The sequence below is a fragment of the Nanorana parkeri genome, unplaced genomic scaffold (assembly GCF_000935625.1).
Source record: "Nanorana parkeri isolate BGI_ZX_2015 unplaced genomic scaffold, ASM93562v1 scaffold259, whole genome shotgun sequence".
Taxonomy (NCBI): Eukaryota; Metazoa; Chordata; class Amphibia; order Anura; family Dicroglossidae; genus Nanorana; species Nanorana parkeri.
The window spans coordinates 500,231-519,476 of NW_017306527.1; the positions used below are offsets into that span (position 1 = coordinate 500,231).

The following is a 19,246-nucleotide window of genomic DNA, read 5'->3' on the forward strand; positions in this document are numbered from 1 at the left end:
TAAATAAGGCATACTCTGCAATGTTTTGTAATGTTTGTTGTGGACAGCCCTTTTAAGAATGGTGATCTCTTCCATCAAATAATTTATCATCTTGCAATATCCATTCCACTACAGATGGTGGTTTGGAGGTTTTTCTTCGGACGCATTCAGGAAGTATGGTATTAGGGATTTCTGTGTAGGGATATGTAGGGGCAGACATACTGTAACTGTGTTGTCAAAGCTGTAAAAAAAAAAAGTGTCAGGGTGGCACTTTTTGCTATGAAAATAGTGACCTTTTTTAACAGTAAGATTCATTGAGTGTGCACTGTCACCAAATTTGGGGGAGCCAGTTGCCAGTTCACATCTCCAGCACATTGGAGAAACCCGGGAGTCCCACCTACTTAAATGAATTGGGTCTCTGCACCACTGAGCTAGGAGTTTAACACTGCTCTCTGATATAGTGGTACTGATAGAGGAAGTATGAGTTAGAATTTTCATCAATGTTCATAAGAGAGGGTGTGAGAAAATTCCTGCTACCTGTGGGTCAGGTAGGCTGGAGGGTCTAGAGTTGCTGCTGTAAGGAGCAGTTTATACAGGAATGAGATACAATGCGGAGGGCTTGATGTCGGCAAGAATACTTTTTCTATTGGATTATGGGAGCCCAAAGTAAACTGGTGTTTTGAAGGTCTTGACAAAACTGCAGAGTTAGATCCACCTCCAAAAAGTTAAGGGGTATATGCCCCCATCTATTTCTTATTTCTGAAAGAGCAAGTGTCTTGTCACCCTTGGTAACCTGATGTAGTTGCAGTGGGCCCTCTGTAGGTCAGTTTTGGAAAGCTCTCATACATGTAGACCTGGAGGAGTTTTTTTACATTTTTTTTTAAATTGTGGCATAAGAGGAAAGTTATGTTGTCAGTTATGGTATTTCCCTGCGTAGTCACAAAGTCTGAGTGTATTGGTTGTTGTGGGAGCAATGATGAAGGCCAAACTCTTATGTGTCTTATGTATCCAAAGCATTGTACAAACAGTTTGGCCTGCAAGAACATCCTCAGCATCCACCCTTTATTTTTTAAAATTTCCAATATGTCCAATCCAAAGTCTTAATGATGAAGGCCACTTCGTAGCATAGCATTTTCTAATATCTAGAAACCCCCTGTTTACATTAGATGTTGTTTTTTATGGATCTAAGGAAGCTTGTGGAATGCAATTGGGAACATTTGGAACAAAAACAAGATACAGGGTAACATATCATATGCGCCTTAGTATATGTGGGGAAGTTTCGAAGAAATTTATTTTTGTCAAAGCAAGAGAAAGGTATATCTTTAAGCAAAAATGATTTGGTAATGCTGACATGCACTATTGGTTAATGTGAATTAAGAATTTTAATTATGAGCCTGTTTTAAAACAGATGTTCCAAATAGTATAATTTAAAATATCGTTTTGCTAAATAGTTAATGTCTTTATAGTAAAGTACATTGCTGTTCACAATAAAATGTGTCTAGAAAGCAAAGTTAGAAAAAATGGAGCACATAAGGAAATGTTAAATGCACGCATACAGCACACCACATGTGGAACATTTTTTTGGTAGATATAAAAGACACAAAGCAATGGAGTCCTTTATTCGATAATACATCATTACATGTTTTTTTTTTTAAATACAGGCAGTGTAAGTATATTGATTTGACCTGGTATCAGCCCCACAAAGTCCCTGTATAGTACAGATGGAGTGTGGGAGGAGAAAGCAGTGTAATTGTTCATGTGCTGACCAGAAGAATGCTGAAAGGAAGAGAAAGCAGAGTGACAAAGTGATGAGCTCAAAATGATGCTGCTTCTCCTTTCCCTGTCATGTAACAGACTGAGGTGGGTACAGGACGACGTGGGTACAGGACGACCTGGGATCAGAGCAATTGTGATGACTGATGCTGGTCATCAGACTGGGGACATCTAATGGCACAAAAAAGTGTTTAACCCAGAACAGGACATGTAGTGGCAGAGAAGTAGAAATGTGCAACTGCTTTGGAATGAAGGTGAATAGTGGAGCAAAAGCATTTAATTATTTTATCTTTGAATTGGCTATTTTTTAATATTATTTTTGACTAGAGTTCTCTTTACATCCTGCTGTTGGCAAGTCCCAAATCAAAAGGCTCAGCAGTTAACAAAATAGTATGCTTATAGAAATTATAGCTTTGTCCAATAATCCTATATAATTTTTTTATACAGTTGTCTGTTGCCTTTGTTTTAACCACAACTATTACTTGAAATTAAATAATGCAAAAACAGGTGTAAATAAATACATTTCCCCAAACAGATGGGCTATATGCAGGCCTAGTTTGTTGGAAATGCCTCAGTGATTTGGTGGTCCTTGTAACATGTACAATGAAGCACTGCCAATATACACACAGCATCGCTTGGCTTCACATGACAGAAAATAGTTTTTTAGATTGCTTCTCTGAAAATATTATAACTGAAACAGATGTTGTGAGAAAATGTTGTAAGCTATTCCCTCCAGAAAACACACACAAGCGCAAAACAAAGGTACACTATATTTACTGAAATCTGCAATACATTGGTTGTAAAAGATTGGTATAGGTTATATATTTAACAGTATTGAGTATTAATGTGTAAGTTAATGTATAAACTGCAGTGATACAAGCATAGCAATGCAACAAGTCACATTTTAATGATGTGATCTTGCTCTAAACTGACAATGCCATAACTTAGACATGATGAAATGGAACATATTGGGATCAAATTTAAGACAACCTGTGCCGCCCCAACAGGGGCATAGAATATGAGATGCATAGCCTCAGTTAATATTAGCATTGTTATATAGGTTAGAATTTATATAGTGTGATTTGCCTAACTATTTTCTCATAGCTAAATCTATGTGTTATCCTATGCTGCCATCTAGTGGCCTTTTGTTGTAACAAACATGCTTTCTGTGATTATTCCTCATGTGACGATGTATTTTCCCCTAGTGTAGCCCCACCTTTCTTCCTGTGTGCAGTACTTCCTGTGTCATGGGCACAGTTGAAAGCCACATGTAACAAGGACACACAGGTAATCTGCACAGTACGTAGGAAAGGCATCATTTTCTGACCGCACAATACTATAACCGTTCAACTGCTGTTCCTATCATCTGCTGTTCCTATCATCTGCTGTAACCTGATGTAGAAGAATAAACACCTTTTTTGAATGAATCGGTATTGACGAGTTCAGCTATCTGACGAGGATTGTCCGCAGTGAGTATATCTGCTTATACAGGCCAGGCATAGAGGTCTCAGCAAGGGATATATCTCGCTATCACAACGATCGGAGTCAGAATACAACCCTATTCCTTTGTATCTGGTACATCAACACAAATATACAGTAAAAAAAACATTCAGTCTATAGTAAGGGGTGGTGTAATTCCATAAAAGGATACCATTTAAAATTTCCCTTTCTCAGCTTTGATGGCTAGCAAAGTATATCTAAATCCAGCCATAAGAATATCATATAAGCTTTCATTTCAAAAGTAATACTGTCAATAGGGATGCACGAGAACGTTTTTTTGGTATTGAGTACGAGTACCGATATTTTTTCCGGTACCTGCCGATACCGAGTACTGTTGCCTTGTGCCCCGATTACCAGGAAGTCGGAGGCAGATCATGACTCGTCGCCTGGCTTCCTGATTGCCTGTGAAGTTGGTGTTCTTGCGAAAGAACACCTGCTTCAGAGGCTGCCTGGCTCACTGACCCATCAGGAAGCCGGTAGGCGAGTCATGACGTGCCACCTGGCTTCCTGATTGGCTAGGAAGCCGGCTTCACTTGTTGGTAGGCAGCCTGGCTTCCTAACTAATCAGGAAGCCAGGAGGCGGGTCATAACCCAACGTCCTGCTTCCTGATTGGAAAGGAAGCCGGGCCCATGCTCCCTCTGACCGGAAGTTCCGGTATCAGAGGTAAGTATCGGAGCATTTGGGCAAGTATGAGCATTCGCCCAAATACTCAGTATTCACACCAATTCCGATACTAGTATCGGTATCAGTGCATCCCTGATTTCTTTTTTTATTGAAATACCACCTGGTGAGTCTTCCATGAAGGAAACAAGTCTAAAGGTGGGAATTGTACAGTGATTGCAAAGCATGGTCAGATTAAGAACACTGAGAAGGGATAATGTACTCATTTATATAAAAACAAGGTGCTATATAATAAAGATTACTTACTGTTTCCTGAATAGGTAGCCCACTGTCAGCTTCTGCTTTCAAGGAAGAAACCTTTGCTTCTGTGTTAATCTATACAACGATTAGATAAACATAAAATTCAGATGACAGCTTTCGGTATAGTAAAAAGTTAATACATTTAACCTCCCAGGGGGTATGATTTTTTTCTTTTTTTTCTTCCTTTTTTCGTTCTATTTGTTTTCGGGTTTTTTATCTAACTTTTTAATCTCCTGCCGGTTCCGCCCCCATGCAACGCGGACGCTCGCAAGGGACGGGACCCGGAATCGGCCGGAGCACACAGCGCGGCTCGAGGGACAAGGTAAGAGACGCGCTGTGTATTCCTGAGTGTGGCTCGGGGTTACCGCTTATGGTACAGAAAATTAACCCCGAGCCACACTCGGGAAAACCGTCTAGTTGAAGATATTTTAGTGCCCTATTCTTATATTTTGTAAAAATCTCTTTGCTTAAAATATGCATATTGTATAGAAGAAACTGTTTTCATCCAGAATGAGACATTGCCAGTCTTTGCATTTTTGGTGAAATCAGTATATTTTATGAAATGATAAATTAAAACAAAATTAGCTAAATACACATTTAAAATACACATATATGAGCAGCCTTAGTCTATTCAGGTATTTATTTAAATCAAGCACACTTGCCAGGCAGCACAGCCAGCCTTTGACACCCCTGCAGCTGCAGCCTCCACTGCAGCTGAGCAAAATAACCTGGTGTAGGCCCTACGCTAGCTTGTGAATCAGCAATGAAGGGGCAGTGGCACAAAGATCTGTCATCTCTGCTCTTTTTCCCCCTGTATACATGCTACTTCCATTAGAAAATTATGCCACTCCTCCATTTTTCCCCACAAAATTTTCAGAACCATATACCCCCCCAGCAAAATATCTGCATTGGTAAGTCCCTCATACGTTTTACAGGCCGGCTTGCTATAAAACAGTAAATCCCCAGTAAACGTGCCAGGTATGGGGTGACATTTTACAAGCTTTGTGAATGAAGAACTGGATACACATACGATTTCCGTGTGTATCAAGGGATGGATAGCCAGCTGGAGCCTACTGTCACCTTTATTCTATCAGGGATTCCATCTCTATGGGGACAATTGTTATACAAGTATAAAATATAGAGAATGAACTGCGCCAATAAGCAAGCTAACAGCTACAAGGCACTGGAATGTACACCCACTGTGAGTGTGTATACATGAACAATATTCCTCCTGACGCACTCCGAGCCGGTCCCGGGCCGCAGATGGGGCAGCGGATCCTGGGATTCAAGGTGAGGGGTCAGGGGGGGAAACCGGCGGCGGCAGCCGCGCAGGGGGGGCTTTGGAAACGAGCACATATAGACGATCGGCAGGCTATGGAGCCGCTGATCGCCTATATGTGAAACACCCGGTAACGGGTGTTTGCATTGGTCGGGTCTTTTCTGCTCGTGCGTGCCCGCCAGGGGGCGCGTGCGAGCAGAAAAAAAATGCGGTCTGGCGACGGCAACCCGCCAATGCTGCAGTGCCGTCCGTCCATTTTTTTACAACGGGCGGACGGCAAGTGGTTAACCAACAATAAATATATATTTTTTTTAATATTCGGATAACTTGTGCCAACAAATGAAATCTTGTAAACACTCATCATGCATCTTACCAAATACCTTGGAGTATCTTCTTTATAAAATGGGGTCATTTTGTGGGGGTTTCTACTGTTCTGGCATTTTAGGGCCTCATGAAATGTGATAAGCAGTCATGGCACCAGGGTTGATACATTTCAAATATATATACCATTGTCTGTGGACTGTATAACTTTCACACATTGTAATTAATATACACTTATTTAGGGTTTTTTTTTTAACCAAAGGAATGTAGCAGAATACATTTCGGCCTAAATTTATGAAGAAAGATTATTTATGTGCAGTTTTTCATAGCTTAACCACTTGCTGACCTTGGTGTTAAACCCCCTTCCTGGCCAGGCCATTTTTCAGTATTCAGCGCTGCGGTACTTTGACTGACATTTATTCCGTCATACAACGCTGTAGTGAAATGAATTTTATACCATTTTTTGGGGACAGATAGAGCTTTCTTTAGGTGGTATTTATTCACCAATGCGGTTTTTATATTTTACTATATTAGGAAAAATTATCACAAATTTTGAAAAAAAAAAGCAAAACTGTTTCCCTTATATTAAATTATAAAACATTTATTATTACCCAATTTTTTGGTAAAATAAAAAAAGACGGGTTCACGTCATGTCAAACCTTAAAATTGCGCACGCCTCCGAAACCTCAAAAAACTACATTACCCAAAATTAACCATAGGCACATTTTAAAAGCTTTTACCGCTCATCAGTTTAGTGTTATCAGTGATTAATGGCCCTAAAATGATTGCTCTCACTCCGACGTTCGCGGCGATATGTAACATTTATAGCGCAATTGTCGTTTTCGCACTCTGGCGCACCTAATGCTTATTTACGTTTATAATCAATGCTGGACAATCCATTGGGAAGCACCCGGAAGATCCTCTAACATCAGGTAGAAGTTTAACTTAAAAAAAAAAAGTGGTGGGGGTAGGTATAGAGAAGAAAGTAGCGAATGGGAGTGGTTGCAGGTTCACAGGGGGGGATTCCCTGTAGTATCATCAATATATAAAATGCCAATTGCCAACCAAATAGAGAGAGACTATTTTAACAAGTTCCGGCCCTCAGGGGATTCCATGAACTCCATCCAATAAAACAATGTCTGGAGATATCGCTGCCGCCTGTTATGGAAGGACAAGGTCAAGTCCTCCATTTCTCTAATCTCCTCCACTATGCGTATCCACACCATCATTGTAGGGGGGGAGGGGCTCTGCCAAAGGCCAGGAATGCAGGATTTAGCAGCGTCCAATAAATGGCGCACCACAGATCGTGAGTAAGCTTTCTTGGGCATATGCGTGTTATGTAACAGGAAAGTAGATGGAAAACAAAAGGGAACAGAGCGCCACCTCCGTGTGTAAAATCGTTTATTACAATAAATAAAACAAGGGATAAAAGTACTCACAAACAAACGTTTTCATCACGCTTTAACAACAAATGAGAGGCCACACTGTCTGTTAACCCAACATGGTATATCCCCGACCATGTAACACGGTAGTCTCCGGTCACATCACCGTCCACCGACCGCAGTCAGCCAAGATTGACGCGTTTCAGGGGCAAGCCCCCTTCCTCAGGATTATAAGGAATAATACACATCACTTCCGAATTCAGACGTCGGAGGGAGTTCAGCAAGGATGAAGATGCTGATCTCCCTCCCACCTTTCGCCTGACACCCTCCTGAGCCGGTCCCGGGCCGCAGATGGGGCAGCAGAGCCCGGGATTGAAGGTGAGGGTACTGCTTAATTATGGCGACCCGCTGATAGGAGCTTGCCATTCGTCCGGTCAGGCGGCAAGCGATTAACATAGAGGAAACAGGTTCTTTTTCTAAATTTTCTGTATTTTTTTCCTTAATATACTAAAAAAATTAGAAACCCACTGGATATTAAATACCACCAAAAGAAAGCTCTATGTGTCCCCCCAAAAAATATTTAAAATAATTTTGGTATGGCGTTGCATGGCAGAATAATTGTTAGTCAAAGTACAAAAGCGCTGAATACTGAAAAATGGCCTGGGCAGGAAAGGGGTTTACCACCCTGGTTAATAACAGCCAAAACTGCTCTGGTTCTGAAAAGATAAATGTGGCAGTAATAAAGAGAAATTCTCTTAGCTTAGCAACATGCTTTATAGTGTAGCAAACAGTACACTACTGTGCAGTTAATAGGAAGGATATGAACTACTTGGCTTTCTTTGTCGTGCAATGTAACAGAATAGGCAGACATTTTTTTTATTTTGATTGGCACACTTTTTACTTTAGGAACAGGTGTTTTCAGAAAACAAGTTTTGCTTCTTTAATTCCTTCCTGCCCACACATTCGCCAATAGCCAAGGTTACTATTAAGTTCTGTTTGCTTTGTGAAATTAAGAGCTTTTTCATTTTTAGGCAGGGTGTGTCTGTATTTCCTCATGGCACAGATCCCCCCCGAGGTCTATTTGATTTGACTCTTGGTGTGCTGTAATAGAGCAGAAATCTTTTCCACCAATATTCTGTACACAGGTGTTACATTTTCTCATCTAGCTACTTGTCACTATGCTATGTCACTCAAAGGATAAATGCAATTTAACAATATGATAGGCAATATACAGTATCTCACTGCAGTGAGTACACCCCTAACATTTTTGTAAATATTTTATTATAACATTTCCTGTGACGACACAGAAGAAATTACACTTTGCTACAATGTAAAGTAGTGAGTGTACAGCTTGTATATCAGTGTACATTTGCTGTCACCTTAAAATAACTCAACACACAGCCATTAACCTCTTGCCGTCCGCCGGTAGTAAAAAAACAGACGGGCGGCACTGCTGCATTTGCGGGTTGCCGTCTCCAGACGGCAATTTTTTTCTGCGGGCACGCACGGGCAGAAATAAACCGCTGGCAATAAAAGTGTGTACACCCCTAAGGGAAAACGTCCGAATTGGGCCCAAAGTGTCGATTTTTTTGTGGCCACCATTATTTTCCAGCACTGCCTTAACCCTCTTGGGCATGGAGTTTACCAGAGCTTCACAGGTTGCCACTGGAGTCCTCTTCCACTCCTCCATGACGACATCACGGAGCTGGTGGATGTTAGAGACCTTGTGCTCCTCCACCTTCCGTTTGAAGATGCCCCACAGATGCTCAATAGGGTTTAGGTCTGGAGACATCCTTGGCCAGTCCATCACCTTTACCCTCAGCTTCTTTAGCAAGGCATGTACTCACTTTTGTTGCCAGCGGTTTAGACATTAATGGCTGTGTTAAGTTATTTTGAGGGGACAGCAAATGTACACTGATATACAAGCTGTACACTCACTACTTTACATTGTAGCAAAGTGTCATTTCTTCTGTGTCGTCACATGAAATTATATAATAAAATATTTACAAAAATGTGAGGTGTGTACTGTGAGATACTGTACATATATACTACTTATCACCGCCTCAGCCTGGAATAAGCCAGGCAGTGTTTATAACATGTTAAGGTCTAGTGGCCTATGAAACAGTGAGCATGTGCTGTCTGACCATCCATATAAAATTAGGGCCATGTCTGTCACCAATATGGTGGTTGGAGACAGGAAGATCAGCACTGTGTAAAATAAAAATCCAGAGATCCAGATCCCAGCTACAATCCAGAAAAGATGGAAGGAACTGAAAGGCCAGCTTCTTCCCTGCAAATCTAATAATATTCTGGAACCTCTCAGCCCCTGTGGCTGAGAGTCCTGGGTGTCTGTGTCGCCAGCATAGAAGCCATCAGAGGAATATGAAGGTTACCTAGACCTTCAAGGCAAGATCTAGGTAAGTACAGCGATTTGGGGGTGGGGGGTAAGCTACACCTGCTTTAGGGAGGTAGGGGCAAAAGGTTAAGGAAACTCTGTGAGAACGTTTTCTTACCCTTCAAACCATGTGACAATTTATTTTATCTCTCAGAGACTACCGATACGTTCCTGCATCTGAACATCTGCTGTGGACATTATGATTGGAATGAACTCTGGAATTCTGTCAGGGAAATCTCACTATTGGAATATCTTAGACATATAAGATGCAAAAGGGGCTAACTCAGTGTACCAGGTTCTACTATAATATCACTTTGGGTGGCTTAAACCTTTCAGATAACCACTGCTTATGGATTTTTTTTATTGTATACTCAGTTTGAACTGCCCTGGTTTGAGACAGGTTTAGGGCTAGTTCACACCATATGCAGTTGTGATGCAGTCCGTTCAGTTTGACTGCAGCCAAAATACATCACAATGCTTTCCTATGGGCTTTCTCATGCTGTATTCACACCATTGCAGTCCGTTCAGATGCAGTCAGAAAAAGTACTGCTTGTCCTATTTTAGCTGCATCTAACTGCACCGGAACGCATCAAAACGCACCGGAACATTGTGGCATCATCCTGGGGAAAAAACTCATCTGAACGCATCATAAACGCATCAAAACGGATCGCAATGCAACTGCGGAGACGCACGCAGTTGTGATGCAGTTTCTGGTGTGAACTAACCCTAAATCTATACGTTAACATCAACACACTGTCAAAAATCAGCAAACGATTAACACATGACATGCATCTCATCTATGTAATGAAGTAGCAACTAGAAAATAGCATACATTTTAACCACTTGAAGACCTGTGTGTGCCAGGTACACCCCAAAAAAAGTAATCTAAAGATCTAGGCAAACCTTGTATGCCCAAGGCTTTTTTCCACACCATGCCTGCTCAACCTGAAGAACGGCAAACAGTTATAGGAGCTGAAGTGGTTAATTTGATGCACCTAGTAACCTAGGTATTTATTTTTATTCAGGGTGTATGATGGTTAAAACAAAATGAGTAAAATATAATTTGTCTAACTTTAAATAGTTATATTAAAAGCCCAAAGGCAATATAATCCTACCATAATTAATTTCTAAATTACATATACAGTTTTATTTTCTTCAGCAGCTTATAAAACATGTAGTATTTACAGGCATGCTCCTTTGCTGCAGTATATATTATTATTATCATTATATGGAATTATATATTGCCAACAGTTTGTGCAGCGCTTTACAATTTAAGGAAGACATTACAATTACAATACAAGTCAAGACAAGATGGTAAGGAGGGCCCTGCCCATGAGTGCTTACATTCTACATGGAGGGGCAAGTGATACAAGAGGTGGTAGCTGTGTGGGGAAAGTTTGAGAAAGTGATAGTTCAGTGGTTAGGTTGAGGAGAAATAGGCTTCCCTAAAGAGATGAGTCTTCAGGGATCGCCTAAAGGCAGTCAGAGTAGGAGATAGACAGATTGGGGTAGGGTGTTCCAGAGGATGGGAGATACTCTAGAGCAGTGCTTCTTAAAGTGTGGGTTGCGACCCCATATGGGGTCCCACAAGTGAACAGGGGGGTCGCGATCTGAGTCCCCGGCCAGGACCGCCATCAGGGGGGTACAGCCGGTACTTGTGTGAGGGGCCCAGGCGGCCGGGGAGGCCCGGGCTCCAAGCAAGATTTTTTTTGTTTAATGTGCAGTGTAGTGTAGTTTTTAAGGTCGCATATCCCCCACCTCTGTGCACTTGGTGCCTTCCTGAGCACGTGCATGCAGGAAGGTTTTTTTTTTTTTACATTGACGGAGCTTCCTTTAACCCAGCAGAAGTGGAGCACAGCTGCTGGAGTTAAAGCTAAGGAGGGAGAGGGTGCTTAGTAGTAGGTGGTAATGACACACTGACTGTCAGTCCAAGAGACACCGTCCGATGCTGGGGTCCCCTAAAAATTTCCTCGCCCAAAAAGGGGTCACGAGTGGAGAAAGTTTAAGAAGGCCTGCTCTAGAGGAGTTCTGGAGGCGAGCGTAGGAGAAGTATAGCTGGGGATAGAGTTGCGGATGGTTTTGTAAGTGGTTGATAATATTTTGAATTGTGTCCTTGGCGATTGGAAGTCAGTGGAGGGATTGGCAGAGGGGGGTTGCAGACACTGAGCAGGTGGATGAATCTAGCACCTTAGCATGTGGGGAGAGAGGGATAGTTGTGTTATCAATCTCAATGGAAAAGTTGGGGGAAGGTGCACTGGGGTGGGGGCGGGGGGGATATCATGTGCTCAGTTTTTGAAAGATTGAGTTTTATGACATCCAGACTGATATGTCAGTTAGTAGATTAGTGACACACAAGGACACTGAAGGGGGTGAGTTATGGAGCGGAGAGATATATTTGAGTGTCATCGGCATAGAGATGGTATTGGAAGCCATGTGGGGTTATTAACTGACCAAGAGAGGTAGTGTAGATACAGAAGAGAAGGGTTCCAAGGACAGAGCCTTGGGGGAGCCCTACAGAGAGAGGAGGGGAGGAGTTAAATTTGTAGGTGACATTAAAGAAGCACTTATATAGGTAGGAGGAGAACCATAATAGAGTGGAGTCTTGGAGGCAAAGCAAGAGTAAGGAGTAGTGGCCATTGTTTTTAGCAGTTAGTCATTAGTGAGTTTTAGGAGGGCAGTTTCAGTGGGGTGTTGGGGACGAAAGCCAGACTGTAAGGGGTCAAGGAGGTTATTTACAGTGAGGTGGTGGTTTAGGCGGTTGTAGATTAGGCGTTCTAGGAGTTACATTGTATACCAAGAGGTCCTTGTTTTCTTATCTGTTCAACATTCATTAACTAAACTATTTCACACAAAAAAACCCCATCTGCACCCCCCTCATTAAACCCAGGAGATCCACACTTCCAGAAGTGACTGTTTCTCGGAATCAGATCAGCCTTTGTTACAGCTGACAAGGCAAGTATTTACACTCTTCTATTACAGATATGCAATACTTGAAAACATTTTTCCAGACACAGGGTTGCTTTAAATAAATACCTTTCCTGAATTCCCAAACCTGGTGCCCTCAAGTTAATGCAAACGGCCCTAAGTCTAATAGGCTCCCTGAATCAGTGGACCCCGGGTAGCTGCCTCTTTTTCCTATATGGTTGAAGTGGTCCTAATGTGACCATTAAAATACTGTTTTCTATACACTGCATGATGCAGAAGATTGGCTTAAAAGCTCAGCACTTAGATCATGGTTTCAAGTCTGCCTGGTTGACATGCTGTGAATCTGAACCTGCTAGGTAACTCAGTTCGCAATGATTGATCATCTACCTCTTTAAGCTAAACAGCAAAGATAAACACTTTGCTTTTTAATAGCAGGTGTTGTGCATAAAATTCAAGGAACATCCTAGCTGACTACTTAGATCTCACTGACTTAATAAATCAATCACTTATTGGGCTTTAAGTATACTTGTGGGATAAGTATAACTACCTAACTATTGAGTGTATTCTGAATAAACACTGTTGCAAAAACATGCCATAACACTACAGTTCCAGTGGTTCCTTTAGTGATATCACAGACACTAATTATTTACTCAAGAACTTCAAGAATCCAAGCACTGCAATAGCAATCCATCACTACATTTTTTTACAACAAAGTTTAATGATACAATAACAAAGCATCATTTTTTTAGACCTAATAACTAAAATTAGCCTTGCAGAATATTGTTGTAATGCACTATGCAGACACTGGATAGATAAGAAACTCTGCACTGTTGATAAAGCAAAGATGAACAGATTGTAGTGCAATGCTGTCAGGCACTGTCATTTAGATGGGGGTTATGGATTTTCTGAACTGCCCTTACCAGAGGATGTGGATGACAGCTGAATTCGAAAATTGAGGATCTGATCATCAATCAATCAAATCCCCATATGTACAATCAGCACAAAATCAAAACAAAAAGTGTTTCTGTAAAATATAAACAAGCTTACCATCTGCAGTCTGATTGATGGTGTGCGGCTAAGTGGCTGTCCAACTGGGCTAAAACCACCTGCAAGAAAAAGACAAAGCTATTTTTTGGGTTTTTTTGTCATGTTGTACCTAATCAGTGGTTTCATGTTTTGAAAACAATGTATATTTGTGGAAGGTTCACTAAAACTGTCACACACGAAAGCATTGTAAGCAACATCAATCAACAGCTACAAACTCAAACTTAGAAGTACTTAGCATATCTACTATGAGGATCGTATCTTGTTGCTCACGTCAAAATATTCACTGTAGGTTGAATTTGTATAACATATTTTGGATCCCATTTCCTTTCTCTTTGATATTTTAAAGTAGGGATGCACCGATACCATTTTTTTCCAGACCGAGTGCGAGTACCGATACTTTACCTTAAGTACTCACCAATGCCAATTACAGATAGATACCTTTTTTGGTGTCACGTGACAGTTAAAAAAAAAAAAAATACAGACTAATGATTTTAGGACAGTGGTGCAGTGCCGGGGCTTGGTCGCATCTGTGACCGCTGGAACCCTGAGTTCTGCCACTGACTTCAAGCTCTAAAGCAGTGGTTCTCAACCTTTCTAGGGTCGGGACCCCTTGGTAACATTTGCAAAGTTGTGGTGACCCCCAACGGTAAAATTTAGGGTTGACGCGGCTGCTGCAGCGATATCTGGCAGCGTGGCTGGAGAACTGACACTGCTGCGCTAGGAGAGGGCTGAGGAGGACTCTCACCAAGCACAGCAGAAATCACACAGCGATCCACAGGTTGAGAACCACTGGTGTAACAGCTAAAATGGCAAACCATATAACACAAGCCAAGGGTGTCAGCTTTTATTATTAATAATGATAATCTAATAGCTATCTAATAGTGGGAGACTCCCGGCGACCCCTGGCAAATTGTCATTCGACCCCCGAAGGGGTCCCGACCCACAGGTTGAGAACCACTGCTCTAAAGGGACTACAAATCTCAGCAATACTGCATTATACAGCAATTCAATATACCATCAGCTATAGAGGACTACAAATCTCAGCAATACTGCATTATACAGCAATGCAGACTTATACCATCAGCTATAGAGGACTACAAATGCTAGCAATACATTATACAGCAATGCAGAATTATACCATCAGCTATAGAGGACTACAAATCCTAGCAATGCATTATAAAGCAATGCAGAATAAAGCACAGGACAGAAACAGCAGGCAATATTTCTAAAGTAGCGGTAGAGTTCAGGTGCAGTTTTACTGCACCATATCTGTACATAGTACAGGTAGTACACTCTGTGCTGCCACTCTGCACCGGGGTGCAGGCCTGATGTCTCCGGGTGGAGGGTCTCAGGAGGGGGAGATGTGGGGAGGGTCTCAGGAGGGTGAGATGTGTGGAGGGTCTTAGGAAGGGGAGATGTGCGGAGGGTCTCAGGAGAGGGGAGATATGCGGAGGGTCTCAGGAGGGGGAGTTGTGCAGGGTGTCTAAGGAAGGGGAGATGTGGGGGCCTTCGGAAGCGCTGTAATCAGAGGCGCCTTGTTTCCCAAGAGGTCCCCCAGCAAGCATGGGACCTAAGGCAGCGGCTTCATTTGAATAATTAAAGAGCCGGTATTGGTTTTTGGTATCAGAGCATTTGCAGGAATACGAGTATGAGTGTGATGCAAATGCTCACTATTGGCACCGATACTGGTATCGGTATCAGTGCATCACTATTTAAAAGAAATACATTATTTTTTATTCAACCCTATACATCTTAAAGCTAGACTCCAGCCCCCCAAAAATTAATTACTAGTCCTTGCTCTTAAGCAGAAGAGCAACACCCTTACTGCAAAGAAAGCCTAATAAAAAAAAATACAGTACTGAGATTTTCCCAGTCTTCAATCCAATTCAAACCTTACCTGTGAGTGGAGATACAGTGCACAGAAACATATTCATAGCAATCTCCTAGTTGCAGCAGATTGCAGTGAACTCAGATTAAGGTAATTTATGGAGAGTTTAGCATGGCTGCAGTGTCCGTTTGAAAGCATTAATAGCTCAGTGATTGGTTTCACTTGGTGTCCGCAATTTCTCTTTAAAAGTGTCCATAAATATTAGATGGCTGGATTTTGTGGAAATAAATGCAGCTTCCATTGATTTAAGACATTATTAACATATTCAAAGCCTACCAGGGACTTTTTACTTTCCTCATATGTGGATGCAAACATTGATATTTATACAACCAAACCTGCGTATATAATGCATCAAATTGCCCAGCATTTTGCATGTTTTTACTTTGTCAATAGACGTCCACCTTCAGTGACCACAACAACAAACGGCTGCAGAGTCAACACTGAACAGAACAGTGAGTAGTGATCATAATCAGTTGCATACAATACAAATGCTCATATGTTGCAAATAGGTATAAAATTGATTTTGCTTAAGCAATTGTTGTCATTTCCGTGTGCATGTACAGACTAGGCAAGTGGTGTCCAACATGTGGCCCGCAAGCTCTCTCTTTGGCCCACCACCATTTTGCGGAGAGGAAGTGGTATGCCGGGTGCTGGGACGTCCTCTCTGTTCCCCCACCTGACACTATAATGAAGCAGACAGGCAGTAGGATGCCGGATACGGAGATGCTCACTGAATTTTTAGACCCAGCACTGCAATGGATCCGGTACTGTCAGCTGAGGTGATCTGTGCCTGGCAGTAGAATTATAGTTTTAGCCTAATAGTGGAGAGAGAGTAAGCTGTTTAAAAGTGCGTGATCAGGTAAACACAGACTAGCAATGCAAAGAGGGAAGGGTGTTACAGCATTGACCAGCAATGCAGAGGGAGGAAGTAGGGGGTTAACAGCACTGCCGTTAACCAACAATGCCACTGGCCAACAAAAAAAAGGGCAGGGATAATAGTACTGACAAATACACCAATGTAGGTGATTAATATTGCGACCACTAGCACCAATGCTGGGGGCTGTTAATGCGTCCAGTATCATCTTTGCTGGGCTTTATTACTGCAGCCACTGTTTCCAATGTTGGGGATTATTATTGTGGCCACTGACATCACTGCTGGGAGCTATTATTGCATCCACTGGCACTAATGGGGTAGGCTATTATTGCAGTCACTGACACCAATGCTGAGCTTTATTATTGCTGCCACTGTCACCAATGCTGGGGGTTGTTTATTGCTGACGCTAATACCAATGCTGAGTGATTTTATTTCTGGTTCTATCATCAATGCAAATAAATACAGTAGGGGGCCCCCTTATCAGGGAAAAATAAAATAGTTAATTTAGAAGAAATACCAAAAAATTATCATCAGGATCTCCAAGAATTTCCAAGGGGTATTCACACCCAAACAATATCATAAATCAGAAAAAAATAAACCCCATGGGAATATGCACCTTGGGAATAAGTATATAAACCAAATATTTAGAATATACCACTCTTTATTAAACACTGTAAACACATATTACCTAAAACTATAGTTATATAAATATATTTCATGCTTGTGAATAAATAAATAAATAATAGAAACCTGGCTGACTATATTATAGGATAGACACATGTGGTAATTCCACTAAGGCAGGGAGTCATGTGTAAATAGCCAATGCAAGTTGGTGTATTAAAGTAGAATAAATAGCTTAAATCATCACACTCTGAAATAAAATAGCAGCTGAAATCCCAATCTTGTGTAACAGCATTTCCTGTATGGATAAAGGCATACAGTCCATGAACCCATTGCACTCAAAACCGATGTTCCTTATAAAAGATGGGTGCTGCGGCAGTCGACGGATGGCAACCGCCTATAATCACAGGATAACATAGACACCGGCACTCCAAGTAATGAATCAATGGCGTCTGTTTATTGACGCATAAAAACATAGCACAATGCATCAAAAAGCTTTTTGATGCATTGTGCTATGTTTCATGTGTCAATAAACAGATGCGTCAATAAACATATTTTAGAGTGTTAAAAATGTGTTTTTTAGAGTGTTAAATGTAGAGTGTTATATTCTAAATAATTGCTTTATGTACTAATTCCCAAGGTTTATTTTCCCATGGGGGTTTGTTCTTCTGATTTATGACACTATCATCAATGATGAGGGTTATCATCGCAGGCACTGACACCAATGCTAGGGGTATTATTGCAGCCACTCACACCAATATAGGGGTTATTATTGCAGCCGCTGACACAAATGCGGGGGACTATTATTGCAGCCACTAACATCAATTCTGGGAGTTACTATTACTGCTACTGACACCTACTACAAGCGACCGGGCGTCTCTAGAGACGCCTGATCACTTGAATGTAAACAGCCATCGCTGGCTGTTTACATTTCTAAGGCTGGGTTCCCACCTGGGCGGATTGAATATGCGCGTTTCTGCACGGTTTTTTTACCACGATTCGCGGTAAAAAAACGTGCGGCAAACGCGCGTTTCCGAAATCGCACGTTTTTTTACCGCAAAGACTCCTATAAGGCTCCCGTCCGGCCGTTCAGGAACGGCCATGGACGGGAGGTGGTTAATTTATACCCAGTAAAATAACAAAAGTTTGTTCTTCTATGAGGAGTTCCCCAAGCACAACAAGTTAACAAAAAGCTGTCAACACAGCCAGAACTAAATATCCAATTAAGTATGTAGTATTTCCACAGGAAGTGCTTCTCAGTTTGTATCCACTGTCGCAATACTGGCAGAATAAGCTTAGGGAGATGTTCTAATATTTACCAAAAGTGAATTTGATGAATAAGACTGCGTCATTCAGCAGCATTGACAAGTCTCAAATATTTACCATGTTCTACCAAATCAACACTATTGTCCATTTTTCAAGAGCAAAGTCCATGTAAATAACCTGGTATATGGGAAAAAAAATAAATTTAAAACATGGAAAAAATAATCATTTATGTTATGAAGTGGTTGCTTGAATAGCCCAAAAGTAAAAACAACTTTACTAAAAACAGTGTTCATTTTACATTATTTTATGTGCTTGCACCAGTAATGACTGAAAGCAAAGCCAGGAAACTCGCCTACGTTTCCCATGCTTTTTGCTATTTTTCCCTGTTACTCATGTGTAATATGCTACTTTATGCCTGTTTCAATATGTCCTGCAGCCAAACTCAAACAAATCTGTGACAGAGGTAATAGAAGATTTGAGGGTATTGCTGATGCAACTGATTCTGATGGTCGGGTACCTAGGAGTCAATCAACCATGGAGATAGAATTCAGAAGACCTGGTAATCATACATTGATGGGAATGTTTTATTCATATTTTCTTTATTTATTATGGACAAGTCAATATGAAATGTGGCATAGGAATATATTTTATTCCTATATTCAGCCATCAGGTGGAGCTCTAGGAACCTGTTTATGCTTTTGGCTGGGTCTCCATCTTATCCACACACGTGCACACACACAGACACGAAAAACGAGCAGTGGCTCAGGCCTTGCATTACTCCATCCTCCCCATCTCTTTCACTGAACGAGATAATGTGGCTATTCTCTTTCTTTAGAAAAGTCATAGCGCTCTGTGATCCTGTGTCATGTTTTACATATAAGTAAAGATGCAGATACTGCCTGTTTTAGCAGGCAAAGGGGTCCTGAAAACGGTATTAAACTCCATCTGAAAATAGTGTGGGCTGAGGTCACCCATAGTAGCAGTGTGTCTTTCTGAAGCTATGTTGTGCTGTGTAGCTGTCAACTAGGTCCAATTGTACTTGAGGCAAGGCCTCAAGTACTCAGCGGTACTAAT

At 41.5% G+C, this 19,246-nt stretch overlaps 1 protein-coding gene across 1 annotated transcript in view; it reads right to left on the minus strand.

The window, feature by feature from the left end:
• Window positions 1-19,246, minus strand: part of LOC108787401 (jouberin-like) — a 109,850-nt gene that overhangs the window by 20,559 nt on the left and 70,045 nt on the right. The window contains exons 3-4 of the mRNA XM_018556941.1: window positions 13,524-13,582; window positions 4,181-4,249 (exon numbers count right to left, since the gene is read on the minus strand). Coding sequence (XP_018412443.1) covers window positions 4,181-4,249; window positions 13,524-13,582 — 128 coding nt within the window. The remainder of the gene's footprint in view (window positions 1-4,180; window positions 4,250-13,523; window positions 13,583-19,246) is intronic.